The 18,500-nt window shown below is 47.5% G+C and overlaps 1 protein-coding gene across 1 annotated transcript in view; it reads left to right on the forward strand.

Moving 5' to 3' along the window:
* The window catches only part of LOC306835449 (sodium/hydrogen exchanger 9-like), a 39,468-nt gene that overhangs the window by 11,957 nt on the left and 9,011 nt on the right, over window positions 1-18,500 (forward strand). Inside the window, exon 6 of the mRNA XM_079361988.1 lies at window positions 16,719-16,764. Coding sequence (XP_079218114.1) covers window positions 16,719-16,764 — 46 coding nt within the window. The remainder of the gene's footprint in view (window positions 1-16,718; window positions 16,765-18,500) is intronic.

Raw genomic sequence — 18,500 nt, forward strand, 5'->3', positions numbered from 1 at the left:
TGTGGCTGGTTATCTGTCTGTGATTGGCTGGTGACCAGTCCAGGGTGTGACCCCGCCTCTCGCACAATAACAGCTGGGATCGGCTCCAGCGTCCTGCGACCCCGAACGGGGAGAGAGGTATAGACAATAGATGGATGGAAGGATCAATAATGGTGATGTGAGCGTGCACTCACACGAGCATTATTCGGATGTATCAGCTCAGCTTTATTTGTCATGCTGCTTTTTTTTCTCCCTATTTTGAATCCACTAACTAATCAACACAAAATGCATCAAGGACTCTGATAGAGAGCGGCGTGGTTGTGTTAAAACGTGCAGAAGCATCAGGCGTGTTAAGGTCACACTTACAGGAGGACGCTCGGAGCGTACCTCACAACCTCCTCTTGACTTTTTAGATTTTCATTAAAATGTGAAATATTTTAAACCTTTAAAGTCTGTGACATGCAGCATAGATCCGACACTTTATTTAGTTCATTTTACCTGTGTGTGTGTGTGTGTGCACGTGTGTGTGTGTGTGTGTGTGCACGTGTGTGTGTGTGCACGTGTGTGAACGGCGTGATGCAAAAGAACGAGCAACAACTCTGCAAGACTTCTTTTCAGTAAATAATACATCAGATCTGTTCACCTGGAGAAAATGTAACTTCCATCCCAGCTCTGAACTTTTTTTTTTTTTTTTCCGCTGGAGGAGTCTTTGAAAGTCGGACTCCTGAGTGAAATTACAGCCCGTGCCCTGCAGGCGCTGTGAAAGAACAAGAGGCAGTAAAAACGCCTTTTTGTTTCCTCGTTGAGAAAAGCAGCTGTCGCAGGTAAGATGGTGCCGAGTGGACGCGTGTGTGTGTGTGTGTGTGTGTGTGTGTGTGGGCGCAGTGAGGAAGGCCACGCTGTACTTTCACAGGAAAGGACTGCACTGTTCTCTTTCACTCAGATGGATTATTTGACTGACAAGTACAAGAAGTGTATTCATTTGTCCGTTAGTTTTCAGATTGCAGACAGAACTATTCCCCGTCTTCAGTGTTTCAACTCTCCCTGCACCAAGAATCCAGAAGCATGAAAGAAAAACATCCAGAGAATATAGGACGCCATTGTTTGCTCCTACGCTCCTCTGAAGACTCACACAAACTCATCCTGCTGAAACTCCGGATATTTCCCCCAGGAGCTGCATGTGTGAATGCAAACAGCAGGATTGTTTCACTCTGACTTCACCTGGACTTTCTCCCATCAGACCCCTCGTGTCTTTTTTTTCTTCTGCAGCATTAGGAGGATGGATATTAAGACACATATTCTCCTCATAGCGTCGTATAGAGGACTCTGTTGTTCTGTCCTTTTATGATTTATCTTACCTCAGGAGACCCCGCCCCTTCCTCCCGGCCCACAGCGATAGTCTCCTGCAGAGGGAGGGGGGGTGAGCAGAGCGAGGAGATCTGTCTGTCAAGCCTGCTGTGAGGGATTCATGCAGCGTGTGTGTGGTTTGATGGTTCAGGCTCACGCACGGTAAAGCCTCAGTTTTCATTCGGCTCGCCGTTCCAATCAGATGTCAGACTGCAGAACACGTAAAGGGCTTTTACGGCCTTCTGCTCAAAGCAGCAGCTCCTCTCTCTCCTCCTCCCTCTCAGGCACATTGCTGCCATCACTTGAGAGTTTCATCATGCTGCTGCAAAGAGGAAGCTTTTCCTTACAGTAGTGAATATACTGTACATTCTGCTACCTTACATACAGCTCAAATTATTACATCCGAGTCCGATTCCCCCCCCCGATGACGATTTAAACAAATTAAAAAAGAGCAGTGAAAACGTTTCCTTGTCTCAGATCAAACTTGCTGATATTTCTACCTTCATCAAGTCTCCACCAGCATGGAAAATCAGCCTGTGTGTTTGTGTCTGCCTGCAGCACCACTGTTTGTGGTTGGTCGGTAATGTCGACTTCCCTCAAGGCTTGCAGGTGCAGCCGTTTAGATTTTTTACCGTCATATCGGCGACCACGTTAAAAAAATTACAACTTTTAAATCGCTTTTTTCTTAACATCTTTCCCTACTGAGAATTAGTCTGCGATTAAAGGAGGAATATGTAGCTCTGCCCCCTAGTGTTTAAAACACGTCTGGCTCCGCCCCCTCCTCTCTAGAGTGGATGCTCACACAGGTCAGCATGTGGTGGACACTGTAGCTTCAGTGTTTAGCCAGCTCTGCATGTGGTGGACACTGTAGCTTCAGTGTTTAGCCAGCTCTGCATGTGGTGGACACTGTAGCTTCAGTGTTTAGCCAGCTCTGCATGTGGTGGACTCTGTAGCTTCAGTGTTTAGCCAGCTCTGCATGTGGTGGACACTGTAGCTTCAGTGTTTAGCCAGCTCTGCATGTGGTGGACACTGTAGCTTCAGTGTTTAGCCAGCTCTGCATGTGGTGGACACTGTAGCTTCAGTGTTTAGCCAGCTCTGCATGGGTCTGTAAAGCTTTCTGCGTTCTAACCTCTCTCCATGTTTCATCTCCAACATTGATCCTAGTTTGAGCAGCTTTCTGCTGCTGGAGCTTATTAGAAACATGCAGAGGCTTTTTAGCTCGGGTACAATCACTTCTATCTGAAGCAGTTCTCCTACCTGCTATTCCCAAGAAGTACAAGCTGCCCTCAGACACACACACACACACACACACACACACACACACACACACAGACACACACTATGCTACACTTCCAGCTCTCAGTCTCAGTCTGATTCGTCAGGTTTGATGAGGGCTGGAGGTGGCAGGAAACCCCTGGAGAGATCTGAAACACAGTCACAGTGAGCAGTCGGAGACTTTGAATATTTGCCAGTTATTTCCTCCTCGAGCGCTTTAACGCTATATTTCCACTGACCAGCCTGGGCGGATTCTTTTCTGGGTCTTTTATTAGCGGTAGCAGTGGTTTTAAATGTTCAGTGCTCTGTGATTACACTCCAGTTTTTCTCTTTGTCATCACAGTATGTTTACTTTTCTTACGTGCAATATTAATGTTAATGTTGTGGAAAAAAGCCGATATGAAAGCAATAACAGATGGCAGGATCATTGATCAGTTTTTTGCCAGTCACTCATGGTCCCTGGTCTCTTTTTATTGGGCGACAGCTTATTTTTGGGACATCTTTTGATGCCTTTAATTTAGCATCAGGACAGAGTGGACAGAGTCAGAAACCAGGGAGTGAGAGAGTCGAGAATGACACGAGGGAAAAGGAGCCACTGGGTGGATTTGAACCCTGGCCATCAGTGCACTTCCTGGGAGCTTGGTGCACTTCCTGGGACCTTGGTGCACTTCCTGGGACCTTGGTGTACTTCCTTGGACCTTGGTGCACTTCCTGGGACCTTGGTGCACTTCCTGGGACCTTGGTGCACTTCCTGGGACCTTGGTGTACTTCCTGGGACCTTGGTGCACTTCCTGGGACCTTGGTACACTTCCTGGGACCTTGTTGCACTTCCTTGGACCTTGGTGCACTTCCTGGGACCTTGGTACACTTCCTGGGACCTTGTTGCACTTCCTTGGACCTTGGTGCACTTCCTGGGACCTTGGTGCACTTCCTGGGACCTTGGTGCACTTCCTGGGACCTTGGTGCACTTCCTGGGACCTTGGCACACTTCGTGGGACCTTGGCGCACTTCCTTGGACCTTGGTGCACTTCCTGGGACCTTGGTACACTTCCTGGGACCTTGGTGTACTTCCTGGGACCTTGTTGCACTTCCTTGGACCTTGTTGCACTTCCTGGGACCTTGTTGCACTTCCTTGGACCTTGGTGCACTTCCTGGGACCTTGGTGCACTTCCTGGGACCTTGGTGCACTTCCTTGGACCTTGGTGCACTTCCTGGGACCTTGGTGCACTTCCTTGGACCTTGGTGTACTTCCTGGGACCTTGGTGTACTTCCTGGGACCTTGTTGCACTTCCTGGGACCTTGTTGCACTTCCTTGGACCTTGGTGCACTTCCTGGGACCTTGGTGCACTTCCTGGGACCTTGGTGCACTTCCTTGGACCTTGGTGCACTTCCTGGGACCTTGGTGCACTTCCTGGGACCTTGGTGCACTTCCTGGGACCTTGGTGCACTTCCTGGGAGCTTGGTGCAGCCTCACAGAGCTGCTAGCATTACAGACTCTTGTTAAATGTGAACTCCATGGAGCGAGAGTGATGGAGAAGGCCGGGCGAGAGAAAATAGCTCATGTGAAAGCCGCTCCCACTTAGCAGTTTTGTGCGATGATGTCATTTTAAAATGTGGCAGACAGGCAGGAAAGAGGCCTCAGCCCCCCGCTGTGTATATACGTCACTTTCTGTGTGTGTGTGTGTGTGTGTGTGTGTGTGTGTGTGTGTGTGTGTGTGCCTGTGTGTGTTTACATACAACTGAGCAGTGTTCAGAACTTGGAGTCAAGACGTAACAGCTGGAGCCGTGCTAATGACTGGTCTGCTTGTTTTGAGTGGACAGATGGGCGGGTGGAGAAGCATGCCTCTGATGTCACTCACTCTCCTTCATGCCCCACTGACCCCTTCTCTCTCTCTCTCTCTCTCTCTCTCTCTCTCTCTCTCTCTCCCTCTCCCTCTCACTCTCGCTCTCGCTCTCTCTCTCTCTCTCGCTCTCTCTCTCTCTCTCTCGCTCTCTCTCTCGCTCACTGCCTCTTTATTTGACATTCGTCTTCCTGTCAAGCTTTGATAACATTTTCCGATTGTGAGGACTGTGTAATATACGGATAAGGCCCCACACACACACACACACACACACACACACACACACGCTTCATATATATGCACTGTGAAGGAGAGAGGGAAGTCACCCATACATCCTCGTGTTGTACCATAATACCAATATGTCAACCCGATTGGATGGGAGATACTTCAAAGGACGGAGAAGACGAATGGCTCTTCGGTTTGTCCGGGCCGATAAGGAGACGAGACGATAAGACTCCTGACGCCGCTCTCTCATTGGTTTATTAAGAATCCTAACGGATCGAAAGACGAAGACTCAGCGTCCTCATCTCGTAGGTTGCCTGTGACTCACTGTACGTTCATGGCGGGGGGGGGGGAAAGGTCGCTCACTTAAGGCGAAGACTTCAGAGTGCACTCTTAAAGGAGGTGAAACGCAGATGTGTTTGTTTAGAAAAGTGATGAAAAAAGATCGAGGTCATGTGACGACCCGGTCAGCGCTCTTCCTGCTGCCTTGAGTCTCTCCTCACTCGGGGAGCCTTCAGGCAGGAAGGGGTTAATTTGATATGGTGCACCTGGGCAGGCTGGGCCTCGGTATTTAAGCCGGCGTCACACATTCACAGACTGCACGTTCTTTGATTTGGATGATTAGTGTTCAATAAGTGACTCTTTAAATACGTCTGTGCAGCTCACTGAGCCCTGGCTGCATGAACATGTGCAGCGAGCGCTTGTTTTGTTGAGGCTGAAGTTGCATATGATCTTCACAGTCATTCTATATTCATGAAGGGAAACGAGTCGGCCTCCTCCTCTTGTCGAGCTGTGAGGTTGGCCGAGTGCTGCTGATTGTAGAATAAAGGCGGTGAAGGCCGGAGGAGTGAGTTATCGTCCTGACACTGATCGGATGTGAAACTTCATCTCTTCACGCTATAGCTCGTCCAGGTTTCTGTGTGTGCGTGCATTGTTCAGCTCAACTATCATCACTCCTGTGTGTGTGTGTGTGTGTGTGTGTGTGTGTGTGTGTGTGTGTGTGTGTGTGTGTGTGTGTGTGTGTGTGTGTGTGTGTGTGTGTGTGTGTGTGTGTGTGTGTGTGTGTGTGTGTGTGTGTGTGTGTGTGTGTGTGTGTGTGTGTGTGTGTGTGTGTGTGTGTGTGTGTGTGTGTGTGTGTGTGTGTGGTCATTAGACAGATGAGAGCTTGAGTCGGTGCGTGTGCTGTAAACGTCTCCCCTCTGACACGCCGCTCGCCGGCTCTCTGCTTTTAGATTGATAGTTGCGGCCGTGTGTGTGTGTGTGTGTGTGTGTGTGTGAGAAGATTCAGAGCGGATCGCCGTGGAAACCGCATCTGTCAGATCAGCCAATACGGCGAGTTTATCAGGTGGAGATCGACTCTGGACAGTGGGTCTCGTACATTGGAGTATCACGCCAAAAAGGCCCCGAGGCACAGACTAATGGATGTGACGTCAATACGGAGAGAGGGAGGAAGAGGGCCATTAGGAAGAGCATCAGGGCGATCAAAGTGCCCACTTGTGTGTGTGTGTGTGTGTGTGTGTGTGTGTGTGTGTGTGTGTGTGCAGATAGGCTAATAGCTGGTCTAAATGTACCCATGGGTTTTTTTTTGTTGCATCAAATAGAATATGCAAATGTTGCAGTCACAGACACAAAGCGTTTGGGAGGTTGTTGTTTAAAGAGATTCTCGGTTTAGAGAAATGCGGGGAGGAAAAAATGTGGACGGGAACATTTGTATTTGCAGTGTGCATCTGCGGCAGGTGTCTGTGGGCTGAAAGAGGATCCACACTTGAGTATGAATAATAAAACAGACACGCGGTGCACTCTCTCACACATGCATAAATGCAAAACATGCACACACACACACACATTTTTCCACTCCGCTGGTGGATGAACAATTCCTTAAGAAGGCGATCCTCGGAGAGAACAAGAAATTGGTAATGAGTGTTGATGGATGGCGCTGATGGGACTAAATTCGCTGCACTTCAGAGGCAGCGATGGAGAGTATGTGCAAAAACACTCGCGCTGCGTTTGTGTGTGTTGTTTTTTTTTTTTTTTTTTTGAGGACCCTATTTTTGTGTTTGTGTGGGAGAACTGGGAAGGCTAGCATTTAGAGGCGGAGAGCGCTAATGAATCCAACTTAGCCAGCGTCCCGAGCTGCCTAGCGACCTCTCCTCTCAATCACTCTCAACGGGCACCTCGTATTTATAGAGCCATTATTTTTAGCTCCTCTATCATTTCAGCCCTCTGCTCTTTGAAGAACTAACAGAAGGAACATTGGAGGGAAGGACGGAGGACGAAAACATTGAAGTGCAAGAGGCGGCCTGAAAAGATGAAAAGAGTAGAAACAAATCCATAAGAGCAAGTTTTATAAAGCGTGTAAAAGATTCTTGCGACCTTCGGGGTTTGGCCTTCGGTTGTGAAACATGTTCCTTCTTGGAGAAGTTCAGACAGGTTGATTTTTTTGGCAAATTCAACCAAAATCTAAATTGAAGATAAAACCACCGAGTGTGCCGTCAGCAGCACTACAGCGCCTCCTCGGCCCTGCTGAATGCTAACAAGCTAACGACGCTATTATGACAATATTTGGGAGAAGAAGGACAGCGGATACATTTGGAAATCAGAGAGAGAGAGAGAGAGAGAGAGGGGGGCGTACGGACAGGAAATGAGCAACAGGTCCCCCCCCCTCCCCCTTCGGAGGACTAGACCCTCCGTTGTGGTAAGAGGCTGCGGTCTATCAGGACCAAAACCTCACAGCCTCAAATTCCTCGTCTGTGTAATTGAAGTCTCCCGTAAATAACGAGTCTCCTCCATGTTCTTCTCCACTCTTCTTCATGTTCTGTTCATCTCCACGCAGCTCTCATACAAACACACTGATTCTCATCAGACGTGCAGAGGACTCTCCGTCCATTTCGGGTCTTTATGTCTTCACACACTGTTCTGTTTTCCATTTTAGTTTGTGCATCACTCATTGAAAACACAAACTGAGGTATTTGTCCAGGTAACACAGCATGTCCTTTTGATTCCCCACTGCCCTGAATGTTGTTGTCTGATTGTTGCTGTGAAATCCACGCGCCCTGAGGTGGTTTCTGTTTGGTCCCGACTGCCTGTTCCTGAGGCAGGAAATCATCGGCCAGAAAGAGAACAACATCGTTGGCCAAACACAGACTCCCAATCCACAGATGAGAAGAGAGAGAGGCTGATTTAATGGTTCAGCGGAGGGGGCACACATAGAGAGGAAGAGGAGGAGGGGGGGGGGGCAGATGGGTATGGAGAGAAAAATGGATGTAGACTAAGTCACACTGAGACAAGTGAAACAGTGCTGGGAGAGCTTGAAGCGTTGGCTCTGCACACGTCGAGTCCATGAAATCAAATCTGGATCGGATGAAACTGAGTGAATCTGTTGCATGGCCGTACAGAATAAAGACTTCTGCGTTACGTCTGTGCATGTCTCTCTTCTTACCCTTTTGACTCGGACTTGAGACCCCCCCCCCCTGTCTCGAGCCAGAAGCAGAAGAAGAGCGGACTTGGCAGACCTTCGCTTGGCCATCTGCTCCTGTGGATGTGCTCAGTCTGAATCATGCCCTTTTATCCATCTCACACAAACACACCCTGGCCTTTTCATCTACTGTATTTCACCAAACACACACACACACACACACACACGCACCGTGCACCGTGCATCTGGCGGTCCAGCGAGCCGTGTCCTGTGGCCATGTGTCAGGACGTCTGTTCAGCGGGTGTGTGGAGTCAGGGAGAGGGAGGCACTCGCTGGTGGGGCTTTTTAAGGGAGGGGTTCGATCGATTCATACCCGCTAGCATCCCGCTAAGAAGCTGCTTTCATAACCCCCGCCTCTTTAATTATTTACTGCGTGCACTTAAAATTTCATCAGCACCTGAAATACACAACAATGTGCCCCAGCTGAAGGAGCGTCATGGAGAAGGTGGAGCAACAGTACGCAAATCTTTACTCCGGGAAGAGTAGGGCTTACAATGCAGACTAGAGAGAGAGAGAGAGAGAGAGAAATGCAGGAAAGGAGCCACAGGTAGGACTCGAACCCACCCACTTTAAGGACGCCAGCCTCTGTACTGGGGTTTGCAAACTAACCACTCAGCCATCAGCACCACAGAAAGTAGTTCTGAAGGGAAAGGAACAGGCTCGATATACGCACCACTCTCTCGCTCACTCACAGACTCAATATTCGTAGGTCGGTTTTGAGTTCAGCTTTAAAAGTCGAGACGCTTGTGATGGACCTCAGGTCAGCAGTAACTCACAGCCCTCTCACTGAACTCAATCTTTTCCTGGGTACGGCTGAAGAACCGCCGCCTGATGACCTGATGACCTGATGACCCGGGTCAGGTTGTAGTCTGCGAGCATGTCGGAGAAGCTGAAGCGTTCGGCGCTTTATGCACCGATAGGATCTTAAAAGTGATTCTGTGCATGGCGTGCTTTGAAGACCGGAGTGATGCGTTCAAATGTTCTCGTACTCGTCAGGACTCTGAATGAGTCGAAGTCATCCTGCAGATGGTTTGGATGATCCTGCACACACAGTAATCTGCGCTCACGCTCGGGGTCGTGCTGCATGGACGCGTGCTGCTGGGCGTTTTGAAGCGAAGCGCTGATGCTGCGCAAGTTGAATAAAAATTGGGGGGGAAAAGTGTTTCTGTGTTGAAGCGACGAACAGAGCGGAGGAGAGTGAGAAATGCATGCCACCGTTTTTAGTATTGTGTGCGTGGGTACGAGTGCGGCATGAATTGTGTTTTACATTTGCTTGTTAGCAAATTTATCTTAGACGCGCGTCGATGCGTTTCAAGATGAACTCAAAGAGCCCGAACACGTGAGGCAGGAACGACTGATTCTTTTAAACTCTGTCGCTCAATAAAGAAATGTATTATTACTTCACCATCGCTGCTCTACCTTGTTGGCTTGAGATAGAAAGAGGACGACGGGACCTTGTTTTTTTTTTTTTGTTGAGCCTCCCTCTAGTTCAGGTTTGAATAATTGTGCCTGAGGTGAGGTCCAGAAATACAAAAGCAGGCCAGTGTCTCTCAATATCCGCTTTAAAAAAAAAATCAAGAGAAGACCCTCCCTGTGAGCTGAGCTGCAGGACGCAATAAGCCATTAGCCCAGTGCCACACATGACACACAGATACAGGCGTTCTCTCACACTCTCTGGCTATATTTAGCTGGTGGCAGAACACAACGCCCTTGATCTGGATTCTCTTCAAATAAAGACACCACACTGTCCAAATGTGACACCCGAACACAGCAGCTAAGCGAGCCGTGACACCGTTTCTCCGGCGTTATCAAAATAGGGCATTTGATCTCACATCCTCGAGGCAAGAATGAGAGGAAGGAAAGAGGAAAGAGAGGGGAATTAAAAACTGAAATAAGGGGATTTTCTTCTCTGCAGTAATTGTGAATCTGGCAGCGAGAACGGAGCCTCGGGCGATTGTCCTTAAACTAGTCCAGTCTTTCAAAGCTTCATCTGCTACCATGTTTGAAAGTGAGCTGTTTGTTTCTGATCAGAAGGCTTTTCTTGAATTTCATTTTCCTCATGCGATCAGCTGCCATCAGTGAGCAACAAGCTTTATAAGGGTTTCCTTTCAATTATTTTCAAAGTTTGAACGTCTCAGCGAGGTCTTAAATCTGCCGCTCAGAGACGCTGGCGTATCATGATCGTGTTTGTTGCACACACAGTTTTACTGATGTCTGAGGATGGCTGCAGAAGAACAGGAAGTCACATACACACCCATTTAAGAAAAAAAGAAAAAAACAAGTTAACATGTTCACAGCCTGGTTCCAAAAATGGTGCGAGTCCGGCACGTGCACTTCGCTTTTATGGTTCCTGCTGCCGGGTCGCGCCCTCTACAGCGGCCCTCACACCAGCGTGACATGCTTCATATTTGGCTCAATGTGGCAAGTTAAATTTAGGCCGCTTCCCGCTTTCACGCTGGTACATCCAAGTGAACGCTGTGAGAAGGGGAATAAATTCTCTGTGATAATAATATCTTGTTACTCCCATCTGTCCTTGGCTGTCCACGGGGATCCAGCTGGCTGAAATGATAACAAAACATCCCCTCCGGACGGTGTGAGAAAATACAGACGAGAGAGAGAGAGACGTTAGATCAGACAACTCCGGATGGAAACAACAATAAAAGAATTGTTGATCTGTTTAGGAAGTATGTCTGTTTGCGCTTTTGCTCACCCGCAGATCCCAGATAGTCCGTCAGCACTGCACGCTTCTGCTCGTCCAGTCCAAGCTCCTGTTTCACATGCGGCGTCACGCCGCTCTGCTACATCTCCAACAGTTCATTCAACACGGAGTACGCTGCAAGATCTCATCAAGCTGAACGGAATCGATCCGGACAGGAAGTCAGACAGATCATCCAGTCAAAATATAAACACAATATTCAGACTACCAATCTTGTAGTTCTTCCTGTGATCTTGTAGTTCTCTGTGATCTTGTAGTTCTCCTGTGATCTTGTAGTTCTCCTGTGATCTTGTAGTTCTCCTGTGATCTTGTAGTTCTCTGTGATCTTGTAGTTCTCCTGTGATCTTGTAGTTCTCCTGTGATCTTGTAGTTCTCCTGCGATCTTGTAGTTCGTCCTGTGATCTTGTAGTTCCCTGTGATCTTGTAGTTCTTCCTGTGATCTTGTAGTTCTCCTGTGATCTTGTAGTTCTCCTGCGATCTTGTAGTTCTCCTGTGATCTTGTAGTTCTCTGTGATCTTGTAGTTCTCCTGTGATCTTGTAGTTCTCCTGCGATCTTGTAGTTCTCCTGCGATCTTGTAGTTCGTCCTGTGATCTTGTAGTTCCCTGTGATCTTGTAGTTCTTCCTGTGATCTTGTAGTTCTCCTGTGATCTGGTAGTTCTCCTGCGATCTTGTAGTTCTCCTGTGATCTTGTAGTTCTCTGTGATCTTGTAGTTCTCCTGTGATCTTGTAGTTCTCCTGCGATCTTGTAGTTCTTCCTGCGATCTTGTAGTTCTTAGAGTCATTCTTGCATTTACCTCGCGCACCTTCTAACGACCTTCAGTAACAACATTAAGGTCACATTTTCACCGCAGTGCACTGAAATAAATGTTTGTCCAACTGGAGGAAGCTCAGCAATGGTTGCTGTAACAAGGAGCTCTCTGATTGGTGGGCAACAAACTAATCAGAGAATCAATCAGGGTCAATGTCTCAGCCAAGGCCAAACTGTTCTAACAGTCTTCCACATAACACTGAGTCAAAACACTGAGATCTCACAGTCAGTGGTTGAGTCACTGCAGACATTGATTTCTGCTGTATGTGTTGTTGTGTTGGAGCTCATTCTCACACATCCAGACATGTTTTCTTTCTGAGCTGATAAAAGGTGCAGCTTACTCGATGGCAACAAACAAAGTCTTTAAATGACATTAAACTTCATGATTTGTTTCTCTGTGCTGATTGCTGCTGCTTCCTAGTTAAATGCAAATTCATGACTCATTGATCAACAGTCAAATTCACATCACAACACCTGTTACCTGCAGCAGTCAAACCTGTTAAATCACTAATCCCCTGTGCGTGCAAGCACGTAGCAGAGGTCAAAGTTGTTAATCTGCAAACTGCCCGTTCAATGTAATCATTTCTCTGCTGCAGCCAGTAAAGGTAGAGTGATTTTTAAATATCCTCACTACCTCATATATGTGATAATTTTTTCACAAAGTAAACGAACTAGTAAGTAACGAACTTAAGGTTCTTTTTTCCCATTTCTGCTTCTCAATACGAATATTATTGCACAGCGATGTAGATGCTCTTTCCTCTTCTCTGTATACATCCTGTCAAATCTGTTGACTTTATCCTGGCTCCAAATGAAGATCTGTTTTTGGAGAAGTGTACGCTGTCGAGTATGGAATCTGATAAGAGACCAAGTGGGATTTGCAGACAGGAAACTGGAAACATTGCTTAGATGTTTGGTCTTGTTTAAACTCACAGTATGGAGCAAACACACATCCTCTCTGCCAGAGAAGTGACTATAGGGGGGCCAGTGGGGGGGGGGGGGTTGATTTGGAGGAAAACTTTTGGCCTGCATGTTAAGCACTACCTGTAGCGGAGGCTGCCTCCGAGGTGAGATGTTTAATAAAGTAAGCAGTGGAGGAGATGTTTCTGTGATGTTGCTCATTCTTCTCTGGAGGCTTCGTGTTCAGTGAGCCTGCAGCACAGCGAGCGCAGCGTTATCATCCCACTCCTGTCAGCTGGTCTGATATCACCACCACAGGAAGCTTACATGTTTCTATGTGCACACACACACACACACACACACACTCACACACTTACTGCACTGCTGCTCCAGGCCGAGTTATTTTCCTCTCTAAGAGGCATGGTGGAGATACTGGTTTCTACGGAGGCGTTTACTGGCATGTGTGGGAGCTTTCTGAAAAAACCTTCTTTGTGTGTAATTTCTTTGTGTGTGTGTGTGTGTGTGTGTGTGTGTGTGTGTGTGCTCTTTGAAATGCATAGTGAAAAAAACCCTCTCTTAAAGCCAAAGCATAAGCATTAAAAACGTGTCCACATTAATAGCAACATTTCCCAAACGCCCGGATGAGTCGTCTGTGAGGGGCCTGCTGCGTGATGCAATGTCATCCTGGCGTGTGTCCAGGGATATTTTAGTCACAGTGGAGCTCGACAGAAGACAGTTTGAGACGTTATCAGCGAGCAGAGAGCTAACGCTAACGCAGAGCGAGGCATCGACTTTACTCCACGGACGACTGGTGGAAAAACTCGATCTCACCAGTTTGATTGAATTTCTCTGCTGTGCATTTCTTTCCACGTGTGATTCCCCCCTGCTTCATCGGCGAGCTCCACTTTGTTTGGGAGGTAACCGGGACGACATGGGAGGATCAGATCCTTCGTCAGAGGCTCATTACAAAAGTATCTGTGACTCAGCTGATTATATGGCCCCTGGGAAACACAGCGGAGGTAAAATCACTGTCATGACAGTGTGATGATGTCTTAGCAGAAACTGCAGTCCAATAAATGGATGCGGGTGGGCGCTGGTAGCCTAGTGGGCTGTGCAGGCACCCCATGTACAGAGGCCATGTTCACCCAAGCGGGTGGTTCAGGTTAAATCCCACTTCTCTCTCTGCCAGCTTTCAGACTCTATTAACTGTCCTGTCTGTCACTAAGTGAAGGCATGAAAACACGTCACCTGTGAACTACTCATCGCAGCGACCCCCCCCCCCCCCCCCGCTCTCTCCTCGAAACAAAAAAAGGCCTGAAAATTAACTTAAAAAGAGAATCCAATATTTTCTAACTTGCAGCCGTCTATGGGAGTTTATTCTGTCACAAAGTCAATACGGTTGTTTGAAATGTTTACAGACTTGTCTTGTTTCCTTCAGTCCATGCCTGTAGCCCATTTATGGATTTATTTGTGCGAGCTGGCGGACACGGAGTCGTAAGGTTAGTCTGGACTGGAGTTGTCTTCATCGAATATGATCGCGTTGAAGAAAGGGGCTCAGGGGTCACATCAATTCAAAAACACGAGCCCGCTGTGAGCGCGGGCCGGCTGACAGCTGAATGTTTTCGCCGAGACACGAAGCAGACGTCAACTTGCTCACAAACACCCCCCACCCCCCCCCCCCACCCCACCCCCCCTCTGGCTGTCACTGTCATGTCCTGTCCCAGAGTCGATCTCTTCCTCACCATCTCTCCCTCTCACATGCAGTCACCAGCAGCACCAACGTATTCTGTCACTCTCATGTCACAGCCAGCTGTCTCACTCTCCATGACACCGAGGGACAGTGCAACAAACTCTCCTCTCTCTCAGTGCGTGCTCCGTGTCTTGCTCTTCCTGTCTCATCCCTCTCTGCCCCCTTTTCCACTTTTCTTGCCGGCTTATCTCAGTGCGTTGGAACGCATCCCGCAAGCTGAGGGGGATGCGTCATGTGTCACAGACACCAATCCAAAACAAGCTAACAGGAAAAGCTTGCATAATTAAAAATATGAACGATATGAAGGAGTTCCAGCAACACTCTTTAAACCCCTTTCTGCTTCTCTGTCAAAGAGAATGAATCCATGTGGTGGGCAGGAAATAAAGACTGAAGCAGGGAGATGGTGGGAGGAGGAGACAAAGAAACGAGATTTAGAGGATGTAGGAGGTGATAACGACAGGAAGAGTTATCCGGGGGAGTGAAATGGATTGTGAGGTGATAAAAAAAAAAAAAAAAAAGGTGAGAAATAAAGGCAGAGAGTTAGAGGAAAGAGGAAGACATTCATAAGAAGAGAGAGGAAAGATAAGAAGACGGAGACATCGATGGATGGGCTGAAAGTAGAGATGGAGTTAAGAAGACAAACATCGTCTGAAATGAAATTAAAGCCTGTGAGGGAACTTTTTTAAATTAATTTTGGCACCACGGGGGACAAAGCTGTACCTCTTTGCTTTTCAGATTATAATCTCAGCAGCATTCAAAGCAAGCGGCAACCTCCAGTGTTAAAGTCCTGCAGTACCTGGAGTGTCCACTAGAGGCTGGCTGCAGCAGCACAGGAAGTCACATTCACACCCATTCAAACAGCCTGTTTTTACAGCAGACATGAACATGTTTACAGCCTGCTTCAAAAAACCAAATAGGTGTGATTAGCTCATGTCTCCATCCACACACACTGTACGGGGGGGAATGTTTTGATGACTCAGCAGTTTTGATTGGATGAAGGATCAGAGTTATTCACAATAAGGCGTGTAGCTGAGCTGATTGACAGGTGGGCGCCGTGTAACGGTTTGTCAGGAGGCTTAAAACCCGCCTCAGCTCTCAGCCTGTCGTTAGCTTGACTCAGAGTTAGCCTGAGACAGCATTTCCAGCACGGAGACCGCCATCCATGGGACTCCAGCGCCCCCTGCAGGGACACACGGGGGACTCCAGCGCCCCCTGCAGGGACACACGGGGGACTCCAGCGCCCCCTGCAGGGACACACGGGGGACGTCACTCAGGCTTTTCCATTAATATTTACAGTCTTTAGTTCAAAGACACAAAAATAAAATGTTGGGCTTTTGTCGTTCATATAGAGGCATCAGTATTAATTTCAGTTTGGTAATGCACACGAGGATCTCACAGCACCTGTCACAAGCTGCACAAACAAGAAGTGCAAACTGGAGACAGAAAAAAAGCAACGATCAGAGCGAGAGAAACTAAAACAGCAGACGAGGGAGATGGATTGTGGAGGGAAGACAGCCAAGACGAAAATCTGTCCAACCTTAAGCAGGCGCAGCGTTCTAATGCTCCGATGATCATCTCCACTCTGCTGTCTTATCTCAAAACTCAGCACAACACACACACACACACACACACACACAGTGCACAGTGATACTGGAGGGCTTTCTGAAAATGTCTTGAGCCCTGCAGCACTAATGCTAGGCTATTACCGCTAACTGCTGACCTGTAGGAACTAGCATCGACAGCCAGCAGCCCTCCGAGCTCTGTGATCAATTTTACACCCACAGTGCTCAGAATGAAGGTTGTGTTGTTTTTGGCTGGGTGGCATGCAGAGGAAAATACGCAAGAAATGATCATGTGCAATTCTAAACTCATTTCCCATTGTTTTTAAATACAAGGTTAAAGATGGGATGAAGGTGCTGCAGTGTGTGTGTGTGTGTGTGTGTGTGTGTGTGTGTGTGCAAAAGCAGGGAATGTGTGTAAACGAGGATCACTCGGCTGCCGGATGCAGCACCTGAGTCACATTATTGAATTCAGAGGGAGCGAGTGTAGCTCTGTAGGCATTAAAGCGAGGTCTTCACCCCCACCGGGGTAACAATCACGGCGTTGAGAATATCAAGCAATAATTGCGACGCTGTTTGTCAAATTGATCAGAAGGTTAGCGGTTTGACATTTTCCTGGTTTGATGCAGAAGACGAGGCTGTTTTTAGATTAAAGGCCAGGTTTAAAATCGAGCCGAGCCCCTCGATTATTTCTGCTCTTATAGTGAAGCCACAGAGCGACGGGTGGAGCAGGTACGGCCTCACACGTCGTGCAGAATCAGATCCTCAGGATTTTCACTCTTTCTCTTCTTGTCTCTGGTTTGATTGAATGCAGTCAGGCTTTAACTGTACACTTTGATTCTTTGCAGAGCGAGGAAGGCTGAGGAGGGAGATCCAGAGGAGCTTTCTTTTGAGGTAAAAAAAAAAACCTTTCTAACTCTTCCACATTTTATTTCCACAACCTTTGTGATCTCTTTGAAATTAAGTGGTTTTTTTTTTTTTTACCTTCCATCCTGAATGAAGCTTATAAAACATGATCAATCCATCCATCAACTTTCTTCCTTTTATCAGAGGTCAGGTTGACCCAAATCAGCCCATCCTCCTGGAGCGTTCCCATGCCAGACTGGATATATAATCCTTCCAGTGAGTTCTGGGTCTACCATGAGGTCTCCTCCCAGTTGGGCGTACGTCCGAATCTGATGGCTCGTTTCGCTGTGAAGGAGTAGCAGCTCCACTCCGAGCTCCTCACTCTCTCTCTCTCTAAAGCCGAGCCCAAACACGCTCCGGTTGAAACTCATGTTGGCGGCTTGTATCCGCAATCTAATTCTTTAGATAACTCCACAAAGCTCATGAACAGTGGTGAGAGATGAGTGAAGATCAACTGGTAAATCGGGAGCAAAATATGATGTCTGGGAAATTCTGTTAGAGAAGAAGAAGACGTGATGGAACAATCAACAAATATCCCGTCCAGCTTAATACTTCAGTTACATCATTCAAATAATTTAACATGTCAAATTAAAACATTTATTTTTAAGGGAGGTGATGTCACTTTTGCATCAATCCATCTACGTTCGCTCTGAGTCTTACAGCCTTAACAGCCAATAGGCCGCCTCCTTTTAGCGGCTCTTCAGAGCTGTCATACAGGTGTTGCTCATCTGCCCCTTTAACTGTTTTTTGTGCACGACCCCATGTTGATATATTACAGACAGCATGAGTTGTCTTTATGCATCCAGAAACACTTAAACTCTTAGTGTCATTGCAAACTTTTTTTTATAGTTTTATTGATCCAGTTTGGCTTTTTCAGTGGATACATATTTTATGAAAGATCACTTCAAGCAAACATTAAACTTTAAAATGAGAGAGAAAACATGGAGAGAGAGAGAGAAATGACAGATGCAGGGATGAAGCAGCTAACAGAGCCTGACTAGCAGAGAAATGATCTTTGAAAAGAGCCGATCTGAGCAGCTTTATTTACTCTGCTTTCGCAGCCTCACAGCTTCCATATTAACAACATGAGAGGGGGAGAAAAAGTGCTTCTCCTCTGTGCACTTCCAATCAGCACCTGTGTGTCCAATCAGACTGAAGAATGTGCATCTTTTTGATCCAGTAGGTGTCGCCCTTGAGCACTAGCTTGCAACCAAAACAAACTCTTTGGCCACGCCTCCTCAGCTCTGACAACAACACAGCCAGCGGGACTCCAGCTTCTCCCTCACTGTGGACAGTCAGGACTCACACACACACACATTTATAGAGGACACACTGGTTTAGCATGTTATTCTGTCTCACGTTGTTTCCTCCTCTTGCCTCCTTGCTTGTGTTGCACTCTGAGACGTTTGTCACTTTGGATAAAAGCGTCTCCTAAACAAATTGAAGAACTCTGAGATCCCGAGCTCTAAGCTTTCACTTCGTCTCCCCGCTGGAGGAAAAATGCAGAGAGCAGCAATCACATTCAACAACAATGAAACTTCATTTGCTTAAGAGCTGTTTTTAATCACCGCCAAAGTGCTGCAGTACTGCGTCACTGGCTGGCCGCGTGCTTCAGGTATTGGTAGACTTCATTCACACGCTGTGCATCGCAGGGATTTGAGGTATATCCTGCGGCCCTCGCACAGTCACGCAGAATACGCTTCCACTCTTTAATCTAGCTCGTT

This window comes from Symphodus melops (genome assembly GCF_947650265.1).
Source record: "Symphodus melops genome assembly, chromosome: 14".
Lineage (NCBI taxonomy): Eukaryota > Metazoa > Chordata > Actinopteri > Labriformes > Labridae > Symphodus > Symphodus melops.